The following is a 26,220-nucleotide window of genomic DNA, read 5'->3' on the forward strand; positions in this document are numbered from 1 at the left end:
AAGTTACTGTGAAAGTCATTTCTGAATCAGAAACGACAGAACTGCTCCATAAACCCTAAAAATGCAGGATTTAACTGTGTTCTCTGCAGAAAGTGAGACCAGGCAAGTAAGGGACCAGACTTGGGCAATGCAAGTCACGACCTTGTCCTTTGCCAGTGTCCCATCACAGATCACTTTCCCTCTTTAGCTGGAGAGGGTGTTTTCGGGAACCTGATCAAGCAGTACTTAGGAAGAAGCCTGACGGTTGAAATCCATCAGTACCAGAGCAGCAAGTTTGGTATCGCTCAATTAAAACAAAGGCAGGTTCACCAGGGAAGGGTGAGGCATCGAGTGAGGGGCACTTCCCGCTGCTCTCTGGCTCGCAGAGAAGAATCTCTGAAATTCATGGGGAACGCTTCTCTCAGCTGCATATTAAATAGTTTCCTAATTAAGCTGTTTTTCATTTCAGAGCTGGAATGACTGATGCGTGCACATGTTGGTTTGCAAATTCATGGTTAAATTACTCCATTTATGTACTGCACAGCTGATGGAGGGCAAAAAAGTGCAAATTCAGTTACTGGGAAACGGCTTTAACTGCACTGCGTGAAGTAAGAGACTAATTCTTAGCAGTTCCAGCATTAAATAACTGAAGGCAACAGAAACTAAGGTGCCTCTGACAGAAATGGAGCTGGGTGTTCCTCAATAGACCACTACACCTTCACTTTAGGAGCAATGTGGTCAGACTCAGCTTCCAGCTACTGCCGATTAATTTAGTGTAACTGTGGAATTCCCCTCCCACCCCAGCGTTAACAAGAAAAGAGTGAAAGCAATGAGTCAGGAGTTCTTCCAGCTGTTGGTAAATTAGTGCCGTGCAGGCTCAGAGCAGGAGGGTTCTGGTTTCAGTACAGCGTAAGCACCGGTTGGGAGGTCAGAAGGTGGATTCAATCAAATTAACTGCACAGAGCAGGAAACACTGTGGGTAAGTCTAAAAGCCGACCTGGGAAATGCAACGTCAGGTTCACGCAGCACTTCTTAAAAACTATTTGGTGTGTGCCGTGTCATTGGTGGCAGAGTAGGCAGAGATGTATAAAAAAAGGTTTCATTGACATTTAAATATATTTCTATATGAATGTCTCACAGAACAAAAAAATAAAGTCTTTTCATCACAAATACTGCAGCATTAAAATAAACACTTACCAAAATAAACAATGAGTGATATACATATATATATTTGAGTGTGTATACTATAGAGTGAATCATATTGTTGCTTTTTTAAGTCACAAAAGCACAATATAAATACGGAATTTCCTGTGAACTCTTTTCCCTGTTGTAATAAAAATACATTCTTTACAGTTAAAGTAAAACTAGTGCAAGTCCATTCTGCTGCTCCTGTTCACCCGCCGACCGGAGCCTTATCATTTACACGGCACTTCATACTTAAAAATGACACTGAAGATCTTCCCCCCGAGACGATCCGCGAGCCAGGAGTTTTTGATGACGGCGAGTTTGAGGCTCTCGCACTTCAAAGCCGCGTAGTAATTGGTGTGGATGGCGCGGCCCATGCCTTCGATGATAACCAGGTCTGTCTTCCGCTCCCTGACCAGCACCGCCAAACCTTTGTCCAGGCGGCTGAAACGAGAGGGCTGGGTTAGAAACACTCGCCCCTACAGACAGGCTCTTCTCAGGGCTTTATCATTTACATAAAATGGGCTGGGATATGGAATTTCAGCTGGAATTACTGATGCCAATAAACAGGAACACTTTAAATCAAAGGAGAGATTGAAACATAGTTTAAAGAGCTTCATTAAATGCATTCAGAATTGTGATTTCCCAGAAAACAGGTAAGTTCTGTCTCCAATAGAGAAACGAATTAAATAGGTTACCAACACAAAACGCTTCCTAAAGTCAAGTGGATTTCTTGGTCCTGTGCAGGATTTTACATCGTCCACAAGCAAGCCGCTCACGGAACAGACCCTGTGGCATCACTGAACGCACACAGGATAAATAAATGTCCAAGGACTAGCAAGGCTTGCTCAGTGGTACAAGGCTGTAAGTCCCGAGGGGGAAGGGGGGCTGAGCTCTGCCAGAGCCGAGGCTCGGAACGTCCGGCAGCTGATGGAGACAAGTAACCAACGGGCACTGGCCGATATACCTTAGATCTAGACACGGCGAACTGGAACCCGTCTGAACCAACAGCAGCTTCTCTTCCCTCAGTGCAGATCTTTTTTAAAAAAAAAAAAAAAAGACAAAAGTTAAACAGCTCCCTCAACAGAGTCACACAAAGCTGGTGAGAAGCCAGACACAACAAATATCTAAGTATTCTCTGCAAAGGCTTCTTTTCCTGTGAGGACTTCACCAGGAAACTTAATGTTTCCTTGAGCAAAGGGATTATTAGTCACCCCTCTGCCCTCTGCTGGGGACACTGTATCTGAAATACATGTATTTTATTCTCTGTAACACAGAAGATTCATGTTTCAGTAGCTTGAGTGCTTATCAGGGACAACACAGACTAGAAATATAATTATGGATGTTCAAAAAAGATCTGATTTCTAAGGTTCTTTTACTTTAATGAAAGTAAATGATCTGCCTTAGCTTGCTTCCAGGTTGCAGATTCCAGACAGTAATAAACACAGTTAAACATGACCTAAGTATGTAACAAGGGACTTGCTTTTCCCTCTATTCCTGTGTGATAGGCAAGGAAGAGCAGTTTCGTGCTTACTGAATGACGGGGTCCATGGCCGCTATCCGCTCGGTGACAATCAGGGATTCGCTGTAGGTGACATCGTTGAGGGCAGGGCCAGAGTTACAAGCCAGGATAACCTGTGGCAGAGATGTCAAGAGGTCACCATTAATGCACACACTTGCTTGTTTAAAAATCACCATCTCCTGACTCATTTTACCAAGGAGGGAATGCAAAGAGAAAGGCTGGAACCTCATTTTCCCTCAGTTAACAAGCTATTTCAGGTCTTTTGGATGTTACAGACCCTCGTTCAGCAGAACTAGGGCTGACAGAGGCGCCGGTTGCTTTGCTGCCTTTCACACTCCACTTAAAAATAGACTTTGGAGTTCCAGGGATCAGGATTATTCCCAATGTAGATGTTACACACCGGCCTGGCTAGGTGTCCTGCTGGTCGGCAGTTAACAAACCTTCCACCACTTCCCAAAGCTCCAATACACAGTGAATTCCCAACGAAACCCACTTACCTCTGTCCCTCTAGAAAGGAGCTCTCTGACAAAAGGAAAGACGCCTAAAATTATGTCTATTCCACTGTTATCTGCGAAAATTAAGGCACATTTATGAGGGGGACCCTCCTGTAAGAGAAAACCAACGCGTTCAGGATTGAGTTGAGGATTCATTTCAATGAACAGTTTGTGTTATTTACAGTTACTCTCTGTAAGACCCCACATTTTCTACCCTTAACTGATCGGCTGTTTTGGTTCCCTTTGTGTTATGAAACTTAGTTCGCTCCAGTTCATACCAGCAGAAGAATTTTTGTAGTGAACAATGCTTAATTCCTAATAAAAAATTGTCAAGACAGTGCTTGAAGTTCCTTAATTATCACTATTGAACAAGATGAGCCAATACTTTTGTTTTAAGATGTAACACCTAATGATTTGCAACAGTCTCCTCACACCAAACCTTTTGGCTGTCATTTCCAACACAGAGATTTACACAAAGGAACCAAAGCTTTCCAATTAACCTTAATTAAACACTAATAGATATCACACAGGGAAAAAAAAAAAAAAAGCTTTGCTGATTGATAAGTTAATTACTTTCAGCAAGCTCCTAAATTAAAGCCATTTTTAGGCTGGCTGCTCAGATGGAGGAACAAGCCAAACGCTATGCTTGGGTCCAAGTTTTCAAAGTTCTGGCTCGGGCTGTACAGAAATAAGTGCCCCGATAAAGAGGGGACACAGGGGGTTACGTGGAACAGCTCCGGGAGCAGCTGGTTCCAAATCCTGCTGTTTCTGAAGGAATCCAGCTCCGAAGCTCGGTAAGTAATGAAGTGTCAGACTAATTATTTTATTCCTTTCTTTATGGTAAAGCTGCCGAATCACTAGCACTGTGTTACCAGAATTTATTTTGAGTTGTCTGAACAGAGTTCTGTTAAAAAACCAAGATTAATAAGGTGGTTTTATGATTAATGTATTTAATTGCTCAATGGTTAGTAACAATCGCGGCGTTTGTACCTTCAGTCGCTCCAGCCACTGACTGTAGGAATCTTCTAACCAGGGCCGTTCTGCGTCACAGACAAAACCGTGTTAGCATTTCCTTTGGCAAACAGGAATTCTGTACGTTACGAGAAGCAGGATGTGTCTCTTTACAGGTGCTTAAGCGTTAAAGCATTTGAGCTCAGGTTTTGAATGTTAGATGTGTAGATTCAAAGAGCTCCTGAGCTCTTAATTATGGGAACAGCTCAATTACAGCAGTGTTAAAATGGGATTTTCATAATAAAGCAATGAGGTCACGCAGGGTGGCTGTCGTAAGGACTCATCCCAGGATGGCTGGTGGTGTGCCTCCCAGGACAGTGTTTCCCTGAGAGGGTTAGCGCAGGTATGAAAAACAGCCGGGGCAAGATATTCTGAGTATCTGATATATTCTGTATATTCTATCTCTATATTCTGAGTAGTCTGTGATCTGTGCGGCCAAGACTTCTGCTTGAGGAGAGAGGTTTTCAGATTTCAATTCCTTTGGAATATAAACAGGAACATCCCATCAAAACCCCACGGCCTGTATTTTGGATGACCCCGGTGGGTGCTCATGGGTTTGTGTCGTCTGGGCAGAACCACCCCAAAAACCATGGTCACACGCTCCTCCACTCACTCACACACTGCCCAGCTCCAACCACCACCACACAGCTCCCTATACCTTGTAGTTTGGACTTGGCTTCTTCAAATCCAAATTGTGGCTCAGATTCCAGAACGCTGCATCAGAAGAGAAATAAAGGGTACGTGGTTAAGCACCTTCATCTCACAGAAATAGAATTCAAACATTTCTTTAGCAGGTGGTCAGCAATTTTACTGCGTTGGTTGTAACGGGGAGTGTGGAAAGGTCCAGTGACTGAGAAACAGATACTTTGTGCTTATGCTAAAAACAAAAGGCTCAGATGTACATTAAATTGGAGCTCTTATGCAAAGAAAAAAGCTTCAGCAATACACAAATGTTTGCAGGCACTAGACTATGGGCAAAAAAATACATCTTTGGGTCTGCAGATCACCACACAATGCCACCATGATCTAAAATATCTGCACGGTAAAACAGTCCTTTACAAAGTCTAATTTGAAGATTGGTCTACAGAAGTTTTTTAAAGTTGTACCTCCATGGGGGGGAAAAAAGGAATTAAAACAATCAGATAGAAGTTTTAGAAGCTGCTGCTATTGGCTGTACGTGGAGTAAAGTAGCCCCAAGCACTTGGGTGGCAACGAGGATTTACATCATGAGATTCTAAGCTGTCAGTTAAAATCTTACCCCGTGTGGGCATCGCTTGCCAGCCAGGTCTCCTCAAGGGCCCTACATCTAGAACTAAGTGACATTTGACTCGGTCTGTACTTCTCAGTTCCCTCCTCAAAGAGAAGGAGGGCTACACAAAGACTAACTGCCCTGACTGGTGTCCCTTCAAGCTCTGGGTGTGGGCAACACCAGAAGTGGCACCGGACTAAGAAAGCCCGTGGAGCCTTCAGTCACATTGTTTTCAATGGTCTGGGTTTGATTTAATCAGAGGAGGGAAGACTCCTCAAAGACACAGAAAGGGAAATGCTAAACGGCAGCTGTAAACCAGCCTCCCTCTCCATGTTTTTTTGTTTTGTTTTGTTGGTTTTTTTTTATCAGAGTTAGGTTGATGGTTGGACTAGATGATCTTAAAGGTCCCTGCCAACCCAGACAATTCTAGGATCTCAATTATCAGCCCCACACAAATAAAGTTGTAGAATTGAAAAATCAGAAATATTTCAAGACTGTTGGCATTAATATCCTTAAATGAATTCAAGGCTGCTGACAGGATGTAAGGAAAAAAGCTCTCTAAATGGTAACAGAAATGTGTGTTGATCAAAAATAATTACCATTTAGCCACCAAGAGACCACTCAACCTCACCTGCAGCCCACTGAGTATATACTGTGATACCAGGACAACTGGAGGTTGCAGGAAAATAGCATGTTTTCTGCTCTAGGAACATTGTACAACACATCCCCCAAAGCAGCAAAATCCCAACGCTACAAGCAAAGCAGCCAGGCTCAATAGTAAATGCTCTGTGACTTCATTCAAACATTCACAGTCACATCTGCCACATTTCAAGGGTGGAAACGTAACCTCTCCCGCACCACCACAACGCTTGTAAATAAACAACCAACATTTGATTAAGGTGAAATACAATCTACAATTAAAGTTAGATTCGTGCACTTTATCTTTATTTTTTTTTTTATAAAAAAAGAACAATCAGATATTCTGTATCTTAAAAGGGTGCTTTTAAAATATTTAACACCTACTCTGAGACCGCTTTTGCTCCCCAGTCAAAGACATTCCCCGCAAGAAGTCCTTTCACCAGAGCAAACTGCCTCTCCTCCCAGCCTAATGAATCCAAAGATTCGATTACGCTTTGAAAACATTTTAAGGCTATGCCATTTTCTTTCTGCTTTACCTGTAAGAAAGACATGAAACGTTGGATTTATAGACAAAAATTTCTTACCCATTATTGGTTGTCTCAGTCCCCAGACCACGTTCAAGCATTCTCCTCTACGTTCATGGCCTCTAATGGACCAACAAGTTACTGTTATCAGCATGCTTTGTATCAACAATTAAAAAAAATTCCTGGGATTCTAATAAAAAGCTTTGTTAGTGTTAGGATGTGATCTGTAGCCCAAGAATTACTTTTCTTAGTAAGTCAGAGGTACAATAGATCTGGAGCAGACTGGGGAATGGGAGAGTGGATGCACACAAGAAGCTTTAGCAGTAACAGGATCCCTCAGGCCCAGGTGGTTCCTGTGAGAAGGCACCACTGGCAGCTCTGCCAACACTGGAGAAGGTGATGTTTTATTTTTGTATCAAGAGTTTCATCATCCCAGATGCTCAGAAGTTCTTGGATTTGTGCTCTGGTGATATCTCCAGTGAGATCAGTGTTATGTAGCTGGTTATCTTAAATTTAAAAGCGATAGTGGGTACCACCTTTACATCAAGAGCTTTTCTTGACAGCATCTTCTCCGAATTGCCAAAAAGCAAACCTAAGTAAAAACCATCTGACGTATTTTTTTTACCTCTTTCTTAGAGTGACTGTAACATCTGACAATACAGGCAGGGAGAACCTTCTATGGATTTTATAGAAATATATCAACAGTAAGAAAAAAGTCTGTAGCCAGCCACTGGCAGTGCTGTTATTGATACAGCCACACAGACCGGTGGTGAGGATCGGACCCACAGAAAGCTATTGGTGAGAAATGTCCTCTCCCCCAACCATATTAAGTTTCGGAATAAAATACAAAGAGTAAAGAACTGCCCAATGGCCACAGGTATTTTGAAGAGCTAGAGGCAATGCATTTGTACACACTCCAGCCCAACTCTGCAGATTATCTCAAACATTACAGAAGTAATGCAGAATCCTTTTCCAGCCCAGCAGTAAATTAATCCAGAGACAAGGTGCAGGAAAGCCGCAGGGTTGGGTTTAAGCACAGGCTGCCTCAGCAACTAAGGGAATGTGTGAAAGGGGTGGGTTTTTTTCCCAGGCCTTTTTTGGACACGATGAGGTGGGGGAGGATGATAATCTGTTTATGAACCCACCCACCCCTTCCTTTTCTTTCCTCTGGGCGGGGAGGAAAGAAAAGAAAATGCACCTGAAGGTAGATAAAGGACTACAGAAATGTGAGTTCACAGCATTGGTGACTTTTACACAGAGCTGATTGTTACCGTGTAGATCAGTTAACAGTGCCAAGTGTCTTTTACAACTGTCTGCCAATTTACATATTGATTGGAAAGTACTTACATAGATACACACAACTTTAAACTTGAAAATGAAGAGAATTATGAGAATTATGAGAAAAAAACAGAAAAATTCCTGCCAGACTGCAATAGTAGCCTTAGTATAAAGGGAAATAAATTCTCTGTCCTCAAAACTGAACTTCTCGGGTGCTTCGTGAGGTTCTCCACAACCAGAAGCACAGGCTTCTCCACCAGCTCCCTCAGCTCTGAACTGAAGGAAGCGCCTCCTCCCTGAAGAAGCAAGTTACAGCAGTAGCTGCTGGCAGCCACTGTACGCTCGTCGGGAATGGGACTGACACCGTCAATTCCCTTCTCGGCACCATCAGACACATGAAGCTGGTGATACTTTTAGTTATCATTACCCCCACCATGAGCATGTTAGAGGTCAAAGGCTTCCCCATTACCCATTGCTGTTTCTCCCCAGTGACAACTATCAGCTGGTGACAAGTGCCACAAGGCAGCCGGTTACTCGTCTCTCCCCTATCAGCCATCACTTATACACAGTTTCAGAGTATGGAAAAAGTGTCTTCAACTTACATGTTGTCCACCCTGTAAAGCAGGAACAACTTACCTTTGAATAGGGATCTGGGAAATTGAACTCGTTTAAACAGTGTTCCCTTGTATCCAACAGGCTTCTAACTGTTAAGGTACCATACGCGCTTTAGAAAGGGAGAAGGGGGGGAAAAGAGATCAACTACTTCAAACAGAAAAAAGTTACTTTTTCCTGTTTCCTCCATAAGTCACAGCACACAACCACTTCAGCTATAAGTCTTTACATGCCGTGTGTGCTAAACGCCGTTTCTAAGTGGTAAATCTACTATAAAGTTTATTTAAATACACAGATGAAAATGTTCAGAGAAAAGTTAGGTACTTGAATTAATATGCTACCACTCAATAATGGTCATTTAATAATAATCACGTAACAATTTTTAAGTTATAAATTTTCTGTCCAGGTAGAATTTTTCCATTACATTCCAATATATGAGATCCGAATCTTCTGTGCAGAGAACCTGATGTTTGGCACATCAACTTGCTACAGCCTTCAGCCACCTTAGCTTTACAGTTCGCTCTGCTTCATAACTTAATTAGCTTTTATTTAGTTTTTAGTCTGCTTTTGATTTGCTCTGCTCACAGAAGCAGCAAGTGTTGAAAGAGGCAAAATAAAGACACTTACAAAGGCTGCTGCCTCAGCGTCTGGAGCTTATTCCAGTATTTCTGTCGGAACTTTTCAGCTCTCTCTAGTGCATCGACAGAGTCAGGCTGACTGGCTGCCGCTCGCTTTGCCACCTGGTAGAGAAATGAGGCGAAACTGAAGTTACCAAATGAATTCTTCCTCCAAGTGACTGATCTGAAGTTCAGTCTCAAAAATAACCCCTCCATCTGCCACACTGTTCAGTGACAGTGTACAATTTAGTCCCTCCCACACAGTGTCTTCCAGTTTTCCTTTATTCCAACCACCAAAGAATCATTTTAAGTTCCTCCTTTCTCCCCAAAAGATTTAAAGTTTATTTTGCAAGACTGTACTTTCAGAGGTTAAACACAAGTTAGTTCTAACTACTTATAAATAGGGGGCATACTACTTTTATAAATAGGGGAATAAAATAGCAAACACATTCACACATACACAAAAAAGGAGATACAGGCAGAAAGTCCACATCAAGCCCCTGTGTTCTTTTTTCTTTACTACAATAAGCTCAAGTCACTGTGCTGCCACTGTGTTCTTCCCAGCCCTTTTCCTCCTGACACACGCTCGTGAACTTTCTGATTTGGACTTGCTTATGAAGTATATATAGTTCTTAAGTACTAGCGTGTGCTGATTGAATAGCTTCACAGTGCAGAAAAATAACTCATGTCTGATTAAATCATGCTCTTTGAACGTGAAAGTGGCTGTAAGTCACACAACAGGTCTGACACAGCAGGTCTATTTTGCAGGGGGAAAAAGGTTGGTCTGCAGAACATTTATTTGCTAAATATTTGCATCATTCATACATGTAACTGTTTTGTGACACTTACCCCATCCAGTGCCTCCTCGAAGCAGGTCAGCCAGTATTTCCTGGCCATGGCATCGTCTGTGAGGTCAACGGTGTCTGGAATATAGGTGGAGGGGTCTTTCAGCAGTGGCAGGTTAACCAGGGGTCTCTCCAGCCTATCCATTTCCAGCATGTCAAACTAGATGAAAAGAGAATTTACTAGAATTTACTAGAAAGAGATTTACTAGAACTTACTCAGAAATCGATTCATAACAAATTAAACTAGTACAAGGGCTACAGAACTCCATCCACAGTTAAGACTAACAAATTAGAGTGTATGCCATCGTAAACAATCCACTCCCCTGCACGGACTATTTATCCATGCCCACCCTATCAACAGAGATTATCAAGATTCATGTTAGAAACTTACTACAGGCCCTCTTATTTTATGATTTTCCTTCCCTTCCTCCCCAGTACTGTCAAATCTGCCAGGCTTTCAGGTTCAGACAGGAGCACAAAGCTTATTTGTACATGAACGTTGCTACGCTGCTTTACAACTTCCTTTTACAATCCTGATCAAGTCTCCAAAACTTTTCCTTACGCTTTGTGAAAACGGTGCTGGGGACTAAATTTCTAAGGCTAGATATTTAGTTCATGTGAAAGAGGTATAGTTACACAGCTCTGTATGTGAAGTGTGCCTTATTTCTTGCCTCTAAAAAAACCTGTGTATATTTATCTTTATTTTATACAACTATCTAATTGCATTATGTTTGCGAACACGGCATGGGCTAGAAATGTTCGGACAAAGTACTAAGATTAAAGCCCAGAACGTAACAAGACTTTGTGTACGTAAACTACAGCGGTTGCTATAGAAAGATTGTCTTCAGGATTAATTTCACTGCTGAAGAGCGGACGTTTCTGAACTACGATTGTTGCAAAGAGATTTCATTTGATGTGACCAAAGTGAGTGCCAAGCAACAGAGGAATTCAAAATGGAAAAACCGCGGACAGTACGTTACAGCTGGTTTGAGACTCCTATACCACTGCCAGCTTGAAAAAAAAAAAGTATCTTTTCACAGATTAAAGGCTTGACAAAAGAGCAGCATTACATCTGCATAAATACTTTTTTTAACTACATATTTTATAATTAAGAAGGATTATGTTGTTATTTTTTGGTCATACTTGTAATCCACAATTTCATTACAATAATTTCATTACGGTGGAGCTTAAAATTAGATATATTTTTTAATATATATACGCACAACCCACAAAATCCATCATCTGCAGCTCAGAGTGGACTTAAATTAAGGCTTGGTCTGGGGAACCATTCAGGAGAGTTCTGCACCTCAACTTCAGGCCCAAAAAAGCCCAGCAACCAACAGAAAAAACTAACCAAAGGCAAGCCCTGCTCCTCCCCCCCCACCCTACCACAATTATAGAAAACTAATTCCTGAAAAACGGGAGGAGATAAATCAATGATGGAGGAAATGAAAAAAAAAAAAAACACAAAAACAAACCACTTAACATGAAAAACTGACACGCGGCCCAGTAAAAGACAGTAAGCCACAATGAGCTCCACTATTCTAGCTTCTTTTCAAAAGCACTTCAATAGATTCAATATCAGAATATTTTAAGAACCTTAATGTAGTTTCTGATTCCTTACTGTATGCCCGTTTCACTGCGAAATCGCAATGACTGTATTGTCAGTGTATTTAAGAGATGACTGGGCTGATGCTCTTCTGTCCAATTATATCTTTCTCTTCTCATAGGAAGTAAATAAACGCTGCTTAAAGACAGCGGAACATCAAGATTCAAAAATTCTGAAGCACAATATTTCAACTGTAGCAAAATTCATCTACTTCAGAGAAAGGATCAGAGATCAGTGTTCCCCCCCCAGCTTTGGTGAGGGAGAATAAGACAAAGTAGCAGCCACAATCTGTTTTTATGAGACACGACATCAAACCATCACACAAGACGACATCACACGTGACACAAGACACTGTATTAGCCACTTCATTTGCTAAGGAGGAGTCCCAGGGGCAAGCAGCAAATACCTTGAGAATAATCATAAATTTTCTAATCACCGTCACTAAGAAAAGGCACTTAGATCTAGAAAAGACAACCACATACTGTACCACTCCGTGTTCTCTGCATAGGGTAAACTTCGGGTGATGTGCTCATGAGACCAGAACTCCCAGCGTAATTCTCTCCCCAGCTATACTGGTTTGGATCTAGAAAAGAGAAAGACAGAGACACACATAATCTGAAAATAAAACTGAAAGTACTCCCATGAGTGAGTCTAGAGTCAGCATCCCTTCAGAGAAGCTGCTTCACTACAAATGCCATTTTCCCTTCTCTTTATAAAAATAATTTTTCCCTCTAACCCCCAAAAGAAACGTTTTAACGCTCAGTGAATTACTTAGCTCTAGAGAGCTTCAATCTGAATGAGACATAACACAATTAAAGTTCTAAAATTCTTTTTTTTTTACTCCCTTTCCTTGTCTTTAAGGGCTATAACCAGCATGTCTTCAAAGCACTATCACTGATCATAGAGTTAATGTCTGATTTCTAAATCTAGACCCATTATTAACAAAAGGTAATTATAAAACCCGCAAAGCACAATGTAAATTTCATATAAACACTAAAGGTATTTCTAGAATTCTTTTTTATTTGAGAAAAAGCTGAATCCAGTTCAGATTCTGCAGTACGTGCTGCAGAAGCAACATCTTTAATTCCTCAGTAGCTGGTTCCTTGCCCATAGCTATAAAATAGGTATAAAAAGAATTCCCTATCCGTTGTTCTGAGGTATATTTGATACTTACTAAAACTAAATACCATTAGAAACCTCACTATCTGTTCTGCTATAACTAATACACTCAATGGCTTGCTAGTACATCAACAAGAAAAAAAAGAACATAAAATTGGCAGAATTCAACCAAAGCAGCCTATACCCAAAGAATGCTGGACAAAAGTGGCTCATCTTTCATTAACATCTGTGAGGCTTTTCACTTTTTCAAACAAACACAGTTTTGAGGTGCTGGTCGTCTTCAGTACGTAAACTGAATTCAGAAGCTGCCTCTTAAAGAGGGGGAAAGTTCTCAGAAACCACATTTCCCCAATTTGATTTAGAGTCATGACTGCTCTTTGCAGAAATGCAGAAAAGAGAAAATCCAAATCCTGCTGCTATCTCAAAGGCAAGCAGGAAAAACAGCGAGAAATTAGGATGTCCCTGCCAGAACATATAAATCCAAAGCCCAGCATCTGTGTTTATTAGTGCCAAACGTGTTTATCTAGGCAATAACTTACATGCAGCCTCTTAAGAGAAACTTGGACATTACACTGACATTTGAGAACACGGCATATACAGAACAGAGCAGTGCTGTACTTACTGTCTTGTTCAGCTCCTTTTAAAAATGCCCCAATGGCTCCCAGGTAGCCTTCATGTCTCAGGAACAATGCCTGAACCTCTCCCTGCCACAATATGAAACATTGCAATTGGATGGTCCCTGATGGCTAACAGGTACTTCTTTGTCACTAGTTTTACACTTTAATTTAATAGAAACAACTAGAAGATGGTAATATAAATTTGTGCTACATTCTAACACATTCAGTAACTTTAACGGTGCTTCTGAAACACAATCCCAGGCGGAACTGCTTACATACATCATTCCACAATTATTAAACAGCTGGGGAAAAAAAAATACATGCAGAAGTGGTGTGTATTCTAAGGCTGCACAACCACTGAAGCAGAGGGAAGGCAGCACCTCCACTGGAAAAGACCAGTGCATCATTCCATGAATATTCAACTCCTCTTGCTTGAACTGGCTGAAAAAATAAGGTCATCTCATTGCCAGGTCATCAACCCAAGTGTGTGCCACTGGGCACCAGTGCATTCAAGACATTGCTCATTAGCTTTATTTCATTAAATTGCTTTTTGATGTTCAACATCATACAGACACTGTATATTACCCATAGACAAGCATTTCCCCCCTCAAATGAGTTATTTTAATTGTTAATATAATATGGGAATGCTAGGGAGAATACAACCACCCTGTGTCCTAGCAGCAGGGTCCCTTGGTTTCCCCAGGCAGGGCCAGGTGAGACACCGCTTCCTCAGCAGGAAAATCAGCTACGGCTGCAGCGGCGGCTGGAAGGACACGTAACACTGTCAGCTACAGGAAAAGATCAGCTACAGTTCGTATAATTTATAGTGAGATTTGGATTTGAATCACCCATAGAACTATTCTTACAAAAATCTAAAGCTGTAGTTTTGCAACAGTTTTAAGAAAACCAAACAAAGTTTTACAGAAGGTGACTGCCATGGTGAAATAAAAGGGGAAAATAAAGTAGTATATATACAGGAGTCTCTTGCTTGAAGCAGAGACCAGGGAAAAAAAATCGTGTCATCTATAAAATTGCATATGTGCAAGAACTAATCTACCTGTAACAACCATTAAGTAAGCTTTTGGACTTGACAGTTTTTCTAGTGAAAAATCTTCATCTTCAATATTTTTCACAGCTTCAAAAGCTGGAAAGAACTACAGCTTGGTTGGGTTTTTTGGGGGTTGGTTTTTTTCTTTTTTTTCTTTTTTGAACAAGCGAACAACAAAAAACCCCACTGACACTAACTGCTAACTATCTCAGTAGGACAATCCCACACTGCACAGCCTAGGGGGTGAAAAGAAATAGATGCAAGTCAGCAAGAGAAATTGAATAACAATGGTAGCTATCTAAGAAAATAGTGAAAACTCATTATTTGGCAGCTACAAGACAGACTGTCAATCAAAAAAATAACAAAGAGAGAGAGGGAGGGAGAGAGAAAGAGAAGCCAGACAGAACTCCCAGGCAACTCGCATTTATTTTACCCCTCCCACAATAGATGTTTATAGCCCTGCCTTACCTACCTAAACAGCAGCCCTCTGAGCTTAATAAATTAATATGCACACAAAGTCAAGTCTCCCAACAACCTAGAAAGGTAACTAAACACGTCACTTTGCTATTAGGAAAATCTCTGTTTTCATTACCTTGGAGAAGAAGTTGATACTGTAGGTTATTGTGCGCATGGTAACAGGGTGACCCCGAATAAAGAATCCTCCAAAATAGATTTTATCTAAGTTATGGAGTTTGGCATAGAGGCAGGCGAGCTGACCGATGTCATTGCTGATCATATGTAGTAAACTTTTTGCCATATCTTCTTTGGAGAATTCTTAAAGGAAAGAAATAGTAAACCAAGTTAACCACAGCTGAAGAATGCTCAAATGGATTGTACTTTTCTAACAGATAGCCTACAGCTGGAGGAAAAACAAAAAAAAGAAAGGAGTTTGACTAGTCTCTTTATGTGTGTAGAAGAAAGGTGCTCCCTCAGCCAAAAATCTTTTATAAAGTACTTAAAACAACTAAGGAGTATGTATTTGACCGAAGATACCATGAAAAAACCACTAAGCCTCTGTGAAATACTGCTGGAAAGAAACCTGCTTGAAAGGCCAACAGCAAAAGGCGAGAACCCCAGTTCTTCTCTTTAGGAGCCATTGATGATGGTTCATCCATCCACCTTGACCCAAGATCCACTGCAAGCATTTTACTGTAATACTGCAATTAAAACTGTAAATTATAGTAAATCGCTGCCATGGGTCCTTTTCTGGACCAAGAAAGCCACATATATTTCCCACATACAATCCCAAACTGAAAATGTGAATGCCTGCTTGTAAAGTAGTACTATGTAGTATTTTTAATCAATAAAATATTGTGTAGGCAAGATCATGAAAAGGACTGGTTATAATTTTCCAGCTCAATTTGTTAGATCATTATAAACATCAGATTCCCAAGGGCCAGAGGAGACAGTTGTATTTCTTCTCCTCAGTAGTTTCAAACAACAACTCCAAATAACTGAAGCACCTCAAGCAGCACTGTGTGTCCACTCTCAGCCCAGCAGCATAACACTGGGAAACGGGTAAGGCAAGATACAATTACGCTGATGAATCTGGCAACTATTTTTCCACCCATTTAAGCATTTACAGGATGCTGGCACAAGCAGCAAATCCATGCTGACAGGCAATATAAAGTATTAACTGTACAGCAAATCTTGGGTCAATCTTCTATATACCAATACCTTTATCTGCTGTAGTAGACTTCCCGAAGCTGCTGGCTATCAGATTCCCACTCAGCCCCAGGGTCTGGTAGGCGCCTCCATACACATCTTTCACCAGCATGTCCACGTTTGTGTGCTGGCCCTTTGAAGCGAGCTGCAGCAGTTCATCAAATTTCTGAGGATGAGAAGCAGAGTTACTCTGGCTTTCCTGAAAAGCCAGACAACCTTGCCCATAAACCCAGAGTTCTGCAGCATCTTTACTGACCAAAATCAGGGGTTTTGGCTTGTCTTAGAACCAACCCTGTCAGCAAAAGATATATTATTTCTGATTACGAGGACTCATCCAGAGCCCGTATCTTATCAGACAGACTGATCTTAAATGGAGCTCCTTTAATGATGAAAAGCACACCCATGCACTTCAGTTATCCGTAATTATCTGCAAATAATTTGTTGAATTTCCCCTGAAAACTGGAAATGGGTTGGCACATATAAAATAGTCAGAAGCCTCACATATCTCTTAATCTTGGAATGAAGTCAGAAACACAGTACCTATGTCTTCTTGAGGCATAAGAAAAAAAATGTTTAAAACCAAAAAGACTGAGTCTGCCTTCACTGTTGCAAAATGCATTGATGTCCCTGACATTAAACTTGCCCACAATCTGCATTATACCAATATTTTATGAGTCTGTTAACCCTATTTTCTTCTTCTACAAAATCAGAGAGAATTAAGAGCAGACACTGTCATGTTCTAAGATTTCTTTTTTAAAAGCATCAAATAAAATATTGCAAGTATGGGTCTTCCCTTTGACATTTTCTTACTTGGTGCACATGTAACTCTAGCTTTTTCTACGCCGCTGACATTTAGGGACACCTATTTAAGCCACAGGGATCTTTGAGAGAGGAAAAAACAGAATGATTTAAGAGCTGAGTTGGGCAGAGCAGTACTAAACCAGGCCTGTTCTGGCAGATTACCAACCGGGGATTCAAGTGATGAACGCCGGAAAGCATCATGTGTAACAAAGGGAGTTAGGATTCCTCCTCTCTCGTCCCGGACATTTTGCAGTAATTGGGTGCTCTGCTTTTCTTCTGCAGATAATATTGCAGGAACTAGGCAGGCATTTCACGTTGAAAAAGAGTAAAGAAAAGTAACAGGCCACTTTGAGGAGACTCTTCTCTGCATTATAGACATTATTTGTCCTTGTTGACAAACTCCTTGAGTCTCAAGTACAATTACCATTTTGCCACCGATGAGTACCTTATAATTTTTGCCCCTATGTTCTACTAATATCTTTTTCAATTTGAAGCTTCCTTTTATGCATCAGAAGTGTTGAAAACAGAAACATAAGTCAAGGACTCAGCCTTGTTATCTAACAGTCTGGGACCACAAGCACCTAATGGAGAGTATTAAAATGGTCCTGAGCGTTGCAGAACTGCCTGTCTCTGCACAAGTGCAGCAAGTCTTAGAATAAAAGGTACAACAAGAGACAGACATGATTTTTTTCATCTTCTAGTATACTAATGTTGGACTTCTGATTTCCCATACAGACATTACTGAAAATAATTCTCTCTCCCTATTCAGAGTTTGGTGTTCCAACATTTCAAGCCTCCTCTTAGCATCTCATTTAATTCCATGCCCCTTAAAACTGACAAGTCGACACCTTTGTTTTTGTGAGCAGAGCTCCAAGTCCCCAGAAGGTTCCACCTCCAATTGAGCTCCCTCCAATCCATTCAAATTTGTCTTCTGTTTCTACCTGTCAATAAAACACGGCAGATGAAGAAACAACTACAAATCTAAAGCAGTAAGAAGTTTCAGATCACCTTTGTCAAATTCTACAATAAAACAGTTTAGCAACCACTTACCTTCACTATGGAAACCCCAGAGCCAATATTCACCAATAAATAAGGGAAAACATTTGGGTGGTTAGTCTGAAACCGGAATTCTGTATCTGAATCTTTCTGGTATGCAAATACTTCATGGGGTATGTTCCTCAGTACGAAGTTGCATCCTTTAATTAGGCAGGTCATTACATCTTCTTTATCTACTCTGAGGGCAAGGGGGAGAAAAAAAACCCTCTTACATAAATGTCACAGTCCTATTGATAAGCAAGTATGCTTTTATAAGAGTAGTTTTTAGAGTTTACAAAGAGGAGACAGTAACACACACCCCCTACATGGCGAAAGTCCAGATCTCTAAAAACACGAAACCTATGTCTGCCTGTGTTCCGATGCTCATTTTCCGTGCCAGAACTCACAGTCCGAAGTTAGACCGTAGTTACACGGTAACTTTAATCTTACATTAATCATGCTGTCATGCTCCCCTGTTTGCTTGTTTACACGGCCTCTTTAGTGCCCCAGTGCTACCACAAATATACCTGCACCTGTGCAGTAAAGTAGGAGAAAACTTATCTGGAGATTACCCTAACAAAACAACTTTCCTAACATGGAATAATTTTCTGTTGCTCTTCCCTTTCCTTCTCAATAAAGGAAAAAAAGCGCCCCAAAAAGCCCCCCCCTCAAATTTTCAGCACTTTTTATGACAGATTAAAGTGACTGTAAGGAGCCTACTACTGGGACAACCAAACACAGGTTAAAAAAGACTTCTCACAAGAGTAATAGGATTCACAACAGGACATTACCCTCAGTATGGAGTCTGGGAACATGACACACAACTTAGGTAAGATGAATGATGTAGTTAAGTCAGCTAACACATACTGACTTCTGTAAACTTCTGTATCTTATGTATTGTTACTGATTCACGGTAAGTTTCTTAAATGAAATATGCTACATTTCTTACATGAAATATCATATATATCTCAATTAATACAGCATGCTTTCCGTGCGTCAGGATGGAGAAGGTGCTGCTTTTTGCATAGCAATTAAGTATGTAATTACCAAATAAAAACCAAAGAAACAAAACCCAGGTGCACCACATGAGAAAAGGGGGGCATTGCCTCCTTGTCTTGCTTAATTGACCCTTAGGAACAGCCAATAAGGTACTCGTGTCGGCTGTTTTGAAAAAAAAAAAAAATCAACAGAATCCTACCCACCAGAAGAAGAAAGTTGTTTGAAAAAGCAGTATAAAAGAAGATGAGCACAATAGCTCAGAGGCTGAAGTGTGTGCTACACAGAATTGCAGCCTGAGAGGCGTCTTGATGGTCTTGCCGGAAACACTAGGTAATGTTTTACATTGGTGTAAATTAATGATATCTTTATCTATGCTTACAGCAGCTTTTTAGTATATAGTGTTTGATAAAGATATTTGAGTAGTAAATTTATGATGCTGTAAATTCATAAGACTGCCCCTTAGTCTCCCACAAGCCTGTGCTTCTGCACAAAGTTTAGGCTGGAGCAGTAAGTTACTATTTGCATTAATTACTTGCTTCTTAGCAAGCACAGAAAAACGTTAGAAGCTTTTAGAATTCCAATTTGAGAACCTGGGCAACTACAGAGATTAGGTATATCTGGGGAAAAAAAAAGTGTTTGCCAACGTTTTTGCTTTTTATAATCAAGTTGTCTTGTGGATTTCGTCCTTAGACTTTAAGCAGAAAGACTGACACACTTTAACACCCCTCATCACAGTAACTGATCAGTCTCAATTAAAATTCTTGTTAGTAATGATTTTACTACTTTATTTCAAATACTAGTTAATTTTATATACCACTGTAGGCTTTGTGTATTTGAATCTCTATTCTAGTAGAATTCAACACTATGTCCAAAGTACACCACTGATAGCTAGGATCCCATCACTAAAATGTCTCCAGTTGTGAGGTGAAAAGTAAAAACCATTATCATGACAGAGACTAATTTAACTTAAAAATGGAGTAGGTGCAAGTTAGATCCTTTACAGAAAAAAGCTGCAATAATACCCTGCTTTCCTCGTCTCACTGTTTTCCTCCTGAACCCTGTGCGTCTGCTGGCTCTATTCCCGCTCCTCTGCTGTGTCAGTCAATGATAGAGTTATCTTTTCGCAGCTTATGTTCAGCAACAAGTCAATTCAGCCTCATCTGACCAAGACCCATGCACACATTCTACTGCTTTACTCTTGCAGTATAGATGGTTTTTGAGGGCAGACGGGCAAAATAGAAAGTTAGCCTGCTAAAATCTAGTCAAAGAAGAAACACAGTCCTGTAAGTTTAAAAAGTTCCACTTACTTCAACCCCAATTTCTTCTCAATAAGATCTTTGAATTTATAGGCACCACCACCTGTAGCTTTGATGACTTTTGTCTCTGTGTTGACAAGATGGTCTTTGATGAAATCTAAGCAGGTTTCAATGTAAGTGTTTTCAAATTTAATGAAGTGAAGTCGAGCTGTAATCTCCTCCTGAACTGATATTTCATACAAAGGTTCATTTTCAATGTCCTTTAAAAGAGAAAAGAATTTCTCACTGATTATTAAAACTCCTTTCTCGAGAAACAAGGTTATATGCTAAACTACTGAACATCAATACCTGTGTTTCCTTTGCCTTGGAACCATGTTAATGCTATTAAAAACATAATTTCCCAAGCCACTTGCAAAGAAGACTATAGTTTCAACAGATCTTAATACTCCTTAAGCTGGGAATATAATCAATTCTCCCATGCTTTAGACATGCATGAAATATCTCTGTATGAGAAAAGGCATGTTTACATGGGAGTATGGGGTTTTTATAGAAGTACCATACTTACCTGTCTAAATAATAACTATTTCAAACACTACCTGGTAATTCAAGCACTTCCAAGAAGGCAAGGAACGTGAGTTTGCGTGCGCATGGGCTGCACAACTCTGAAACCCTGGCAATCAGTCTTTCAGTAAAGAAAACACGTATGGTGTACCATCAAGTGAATTTAGATCTAGAGCTATATTAAGCTTGCAAAGCAAAAGTAATTGCCAAACACGTGCTAATAGCTAATTTCCCCTGGAATGTAGCAAAGGGTTATTAACAGGAGCCACACACTCACCTGAGCTGCAGTACAAATGCTTAGGGGTGGCTGGAAGTGTCAGTGCATACTAGAATGTGTGTTTGAAATAAATTCAGTTGAGACAACTTCAGAGTAACAGACGTTACAGAATGTCATGCTTATAACTTTATCTAGAACTTTGTTACCGTTTATAAAGAACAAGTTACTAGATGGGTTTCAGATGAAATGTCTATTCTGCTATGAGAAGCCAGTCCGGTACTTCACTCCTAGGAGTTAACTACATGCAACTGATTATGATACAATTCTCACCTTTCCAGAATGATCAAAGGATCTCACTCTTGCCACTTTGTGCTGCACAGTTGAATAATAAGCCAACTTGGTTAACGAACCACCTTTTAATAAAAAGATTGCAAGATACGATTAATGCCTCACCTTAGAACAAACAATATAACTTATGTTTATGTATGCTTTACCTGAGAGTTCTTGGGTTTTAAGATCTCCTCAGCTAAAGGCAGATAAAATTAAGCTAAATGTGTAACGCAGTGAGCCAAAGAACCTGTATCTGGAAACTGACTTGGCACAGTTAACTCCAAACGCGCTACTGAGGGGGAGAAGCTCCACAAATTGAACTTATGCCCAACTGATATGGGGATGACTGCAGATGAGCAGAAATAAGTAGAAGTTCTTAATTGGCTAGGCTAGCACATATATCATTTATCTTGTTTGAAAACTCTTTATAGAAACCCCCAAATCTGCTGCTTATAAGAAGATTTTATAAATAGTTTTTCCACAATTGAGCAATGCATGCCTTATGCACAATTAAAGTGTTTCATCAGAAACACTTAAGTAAATATTCCTAACCTACTTCCAAGGACAAGCTAAAAATTCATAGCTGGTTAGAAGATGACTTTATGTACTGAATAACAACTACTTTGCAAGATTATTCTTGGCTTTGGGGTAAAGAACACTGAGAATGATGTTCCTCAAACATAGCAGTTAGTGATATTGCCATAGTGATATGCAAGTCCGAGCAGACCCGCCCCATCACCCTCTTCTCTTCAAGCCTTGGGTCTGCTTACATCAAGACAATAAAACTTCCCACTCTCATCTTGAAATAGAACTTAATCACTTGCCCTATCTTTGCATCCAACCTGCAAAAGAAAATTTATGAAGTTACACTGAATAACTTCACAAACTGATTTTCCTTGGGACAAAACAGTACCCGCTAGTGTTTCTGATACCTCTGGTATCTTGAAATTAAGTAGATATTTGAGCCTGAAAGTAGGAGGTTGCCAAAGTCTGCTTATTTTTGTTAAAACAAGCTTTTAAATTTTTTTTCCCCCTTCAGAAAGAAAAATGCCTCTTCAACTACTCCTGGGTATCAGGATCCGATTAAGGTATCAGTTTGCTTCATAAACCTCTAAGCTGCTTTGGCTATTGGAGAAAACCCCTTAATTTTAACTGTGTGTAAAAAAAAAAAAAAAAAAAAAAAAAAAAAAAAGTACCCTGGGCTGCAGCCCATAACCACCCTTATCTGTACAGAAAGTCAGTTCTAACTTTGCCTCTGTGCTCTTGGAACAGGACCACAAGGCAGTGAGGTGGTCCGTATCTCCCACTGCTGCAGGCCTAACATGTACTTGAATTTAAGGCTGCAGGCACTACTTGCCTCTTGCCAAAGATTTGGCATGTCACCCCCTTCAGCAAGTTTACCATGCATCTCCTAGAACATCCTGTGCACAAGACAGGAAGTAATTATGAGGGCTAAATTCAGTGGCCCTACGCCCTGCCTTATAAACAAGTGTAATCAAGAAGTGCAGCATGGGCAGGTGAAAAATAATCAGCTAGTGCTTATAGCTTTGCCTTCATAACAGTACTCTCATCTCTTCAATAGTGCTCAAATAAACAGGAAAATTTTCCTGTTATCTGTAGGTGAAAAATAGGTAGCTTTCTCCAGTAAAATTCAAGTGAGGTCAACTTAGAGTGATCACTGACAGACACTTATAGTAACAAAAGCAATAAAGCTTTCCTGACCTCAGATCTTATTTCAGTGTACTAGCCAATGCTTTCAAGTTTCTTGTAAACAAAATCCAAACTCTACTCTGCTCTGCTGGCTCGGTGAGGTTTTTCTTAGCTTTTGTTTTCTTAAAAACCAAACTCCGTAGCTCTATATTATGAGGAAAAGTTTCCTTCCAGACTTCTTAGTAGAGGAATCATAAAGCTTGTGTTGGAATGTCATACTGTTTTTACAACACTGATAATGACACAGGCGCTCCAGCAATTAATTTATCACCAGATAAAGCGGAGGTTTACATACCATTTATCCATTCTCCCCTTCCTCTCCCAGTTTTTAAAGGCTTAAATCCATCCAGAGCACCAGCTGAGACATGCAACAAGGCTTTATAACTAATCCCACAATTCTAATTCCACTCTGACCCACAGAAAGGACCAATTCCAGCTGTTATTTTAACAGGCATGAAAAAAGTAGCTTCTGAAGGAGTTTGGTAGACTTATGATATGACAAGATTGTATATCATATGCATATATTCTTCCCATTACACAGTAAGTCTACACCACCCAGAGCAGTGTTACCCAGAGGACTAACGGAGGCTTGCACCATGGTATTGTGGCTGAAGAACACTTGTGTCTTCCCTACTAAATAGTTCCACTGACCTAGCGACTGCAAAACAGAAGCAAAATGGGTGAACTGGTGCTTCTGGTTTTCCAGAACTCCACAGAAAGAATGCTAATCCCTGCACAGGTGAAACTATTTTTAACAGGCCCAGCTCAGCTGTGTCCCTGCACGGCTGCCCACACCAGCACCATTCCCTGCTGTGGTGCTCAGGTGTCACATTGATGTGCATTACTCTATCTGTCCCTTGGTGCAGGCTGTTGCAAACCCAGAAATGTTATGTTGTCAGGCTTACGCACAGGACATAGGGTGTTTCTGGGGGTGGCTGAGGAAGCAAGGGCAGTGAGCTACTGCTACAGGCCCCCAGCCCATGCCAAACGCACTCGTTTCTGCAGCCACCCGGGCAGGGGGGACGGCAGCTTTCCCCACTCTTCCGTTTTTCTTCAAGGCCCGTCTCAGGAGCATGGAGGGGCCCACGCAGTGCCCTGCTCGCCGCGGCCAGGTATGAGGGTCAGTCGCGGGGGGAAACCGCAGCGCTGCCCCTCAGTCGGGCCTAGAGCAACCGGCACATCATACTGCGGCCACCAGGCCTTGCCGCGGGGGGCGCGGGCCCCGTTCCCCCTCGGCCGGCCGCCGCTGCCCCCTCGGCCGCCAAGGACAGCCCCAGGCCGTCCCTAGCCCGCTTCCCGCCGGGGCGGACGGCACGCTGGGCCTTGTAGTGCCGCTCGCCGCCTCTGCCTGGACGCTGCCGGGCGCCGAGACTCTCCGTCCCGTCGTGCCCCGCGCCGCCCACCCGCCGCGGCGCCCGCCGGGAGCCGTAGTGCGGTTGCAGCCCCCCACGCCGGCCCAGGCGCCTCAAGGGACTACATTTCCCAGCGTGCCCCGCGCCCGGCAGGTGCCCGCCCCGCCAGTCCCCTCAGCGGGCGAGAGCCACCGCCCCGTTCCTCCACCGCGGCCCCCCCGCTCCCCGCCGGCCGCCGCCTTCTCCCCGCGGCCCCCGCCCGGTTACCGATGTCTATGGCGAAGCGCTTGGCGTTCTCCAGGTTGCGGAAGATTTCGTCAGGCGGGAGGGTGATGCTCTTGTCCAAACTGCCGTGACCGCCGCTGCCGCGCCCGCCCCGCTCCGCCATTTTGAGCGCGCCCCACTCCTCGCCTGGCCTCATCGGTATGCAAATGTATGCGCATACATCTACATACTAACAAGGCCGGGCGCATAGATTATGCGAATGAGGCGGGAGCTGAGGCGGGCGCCAGGGAAGGCCGCCGCCCCTCCTGCTGGCGGGGCGAGTGTCGCAGCCCAAGGGGCGAGTGTTACACCCGGCGGGGGGAGGGGGGGGGGAGTGTCATAACCCCCGGGGCAGGGGAGAGGCGAGTGTCGCACCCAAAGGGGCGAGTGTCACAGCCCGGTTTGGAGATGGGTGTCATTGCCAAAGTCACCCAGGACCTGACTGGCAAGGGCAGGGCTGCTTTTGGCATCCCCGGTGATGACTCTACCTGACGTGTATATATATACATATACATACATATATATACAGATGGAGCAGCTGTACATATCTCCCACTTAGGCAAAAAAATCCCATTTAAATTCCCTACTTTTCAGGCTATTCTGTGCACGCCACAAGAACGTGAAATGTGAAGGGCTTTGGCAAACTTTATCTATTAAAAGTATTTGCTATGTTTGGCAGTCAGGCATAAATTTTCCTGTGTTCACCCTTGCTGTGACCTTCCTGGAAAAGTCTCTCTGCTCTAAATTTCCAAAGAATTTGTGGGTTAGGAATGCCTCTATTTTTGTCTTGCAGTGAGAGCACAAGGATTGGATATTCCGGAGCTGTGTATGTGGAAAGCAGCATTGCAGGGGTTCTGAAGGGACACAAAGCTGGTGAGTCAATTAAATACCAATTCTGAATGTCTTTGCTTTACTGAAATCTTTGTCTCGTGTCATATAACCCCAGAGACCACAGGGAAATCAGCTATGCAAACTACTCAAGAAAGAATAACTTGCTGGATTTATTAATTAGATTTTTATTTATTTTTGTACTGTTAAAAATTTCTGCAGCTCCTGAAGTTCAAAATAACTTCTGGCACAGGTTATACAATTGGTGCAGCTTACACATAACATGCCATAGCATCCTCCAAGGACAGTAACGAATTTACATTCTCCCCTGGTGGTAGGGTACTAAAGAGTAAACACAATTTGTACATCTGCCTTTCATGAAAGACTTTCATAAATACTTCTTGTAAAATCGACAACACAGCCGTAACTTTCTTTCCTATAAGGATGTAAAAATGAACTTTTGCCTTTATAAAAGGCATACATATCCTGAACCTCACAAACAGAACTCTGATTTTGTGAGCAAGACATCCTGAGGAATTTCCTCTACGTAGTTTGAGTTATGGTTTAACCATAGTCACAGCACGCTCAGTACAGTGTACAAATATCATAGAACCCGTTACAGCACCTGTAGGAAAGCTGCATTTTCAAATGTGTCCGGTTGGAGTAGCTGCCTGCTTGGGACACCTGGGGTCCCTGCTGCCAGGCAGCAGAGGTGTGGATACCTTGGGATATGGGAGTTCCCAGTGGGGCAGGTCAGAGGAAAAGGCTCCTCCTGAACGGACAGGTTTGAAAACACTAGCCTGAACATTTTAGAAGTTACCGCTTTCCCGACAGATGCACACGTACAACCTCAC

At 41.9% G+C, this 26,220-nt stretch overlaps 1 protein-coding gene across 2 annotated transcripts; it reads right to left on the reverse strand.

The window, feature by feature from the left end:
• Positions 1 to 825: 825 nt before the first annotated feature.
• PANK4 (pantothenate kinase 4 (inactive)) lies at positions 826 to 24,695 on the reverse strand. Of its 2 annotated transcripts, none has more exons than XM_074161476.1 (19): positions 24,542 to 24,695; positions 21,213 to 21,295; positions 20,156 to 20,364; positions 17,865 to 18,048; positions 17,663 to 17,755; positions 16,026 to 16,179; positions 14,941 to 15,122; positions 13,306 to 13,387; positions 12,047 to 12,147; positions 9,960 to 10,115; positions 9,121 to 9,233; positions 8,518 to 8,605; positions 6,464 to 6,615; positions 4,850 to 4,905; positions 4,171 to 4,220; positions 3,184 to 3,291; positions 2,699 to 2,799; positions 2,132 to 2,200; positions 826 to 1,608 (listed from the first exon to the last, which is right to left on the reverse strand). In XM_074161476.1, the coding sequence occupies exons 1-19, from the start codon at positions 24,693 to 24,695 to the stop codon at positions 1,395 to 1,397; spliced, it is 2,349 nt and encodes a 782-aa protein (XP_074017577.1). In that variant the 3' UTR covers positions 826 to 1,394. The 2 variants fall into 2 exon arrangements, with proteins under 2 accessions (XP_074017577.1, XP_074017578.1); XM_074161477.1 differs by having other exon boundaries at positions 1,080 to 1,608; positions 3,184 to 3,288; positions 24,542 to 24,681.
• Positions 24,696 to 26,220: the final 1,525 nt, after the last annotated feature.

This window comes from Numenius arquata, chromosome 20 (assembly GCF_964106895.1).
Source record: "Numenius arquata chromosome 20, bNumArq3.hap1.1, whole genome shotgun sequence".
NCBI lineage: Eukaryota > Metazoa > Chordata > Aves > Charadriiformes > Scolopacidae > Numenius > Numenius arquata.

Bases quoted from the DNA above. Each gene is read 5' to 3' on its own strand.
- PANK4 (XM_074161476.1), bottom strand. From the start codon at position 24,695: ATGAGGCCAGGCGAGGAGTGGGGCGCGCTCAAAATGGCGGAGCGGGGC. The intron at 6,616-8,517 runs GTAAGTTGTTCC...TCTTTCTTACAG, and splicing joins TCCCAGATCCCTATTCAAAG to GTAAAGCAGAAAGAAAATGG. The intron at 1,609-2,131 runs GTATATCGGCCA...CTCTCGTTTCAG, and splicing joins TCGCCGTGTCTAGATCTAAG to CCGCCTGGACAAAGGTTTGG.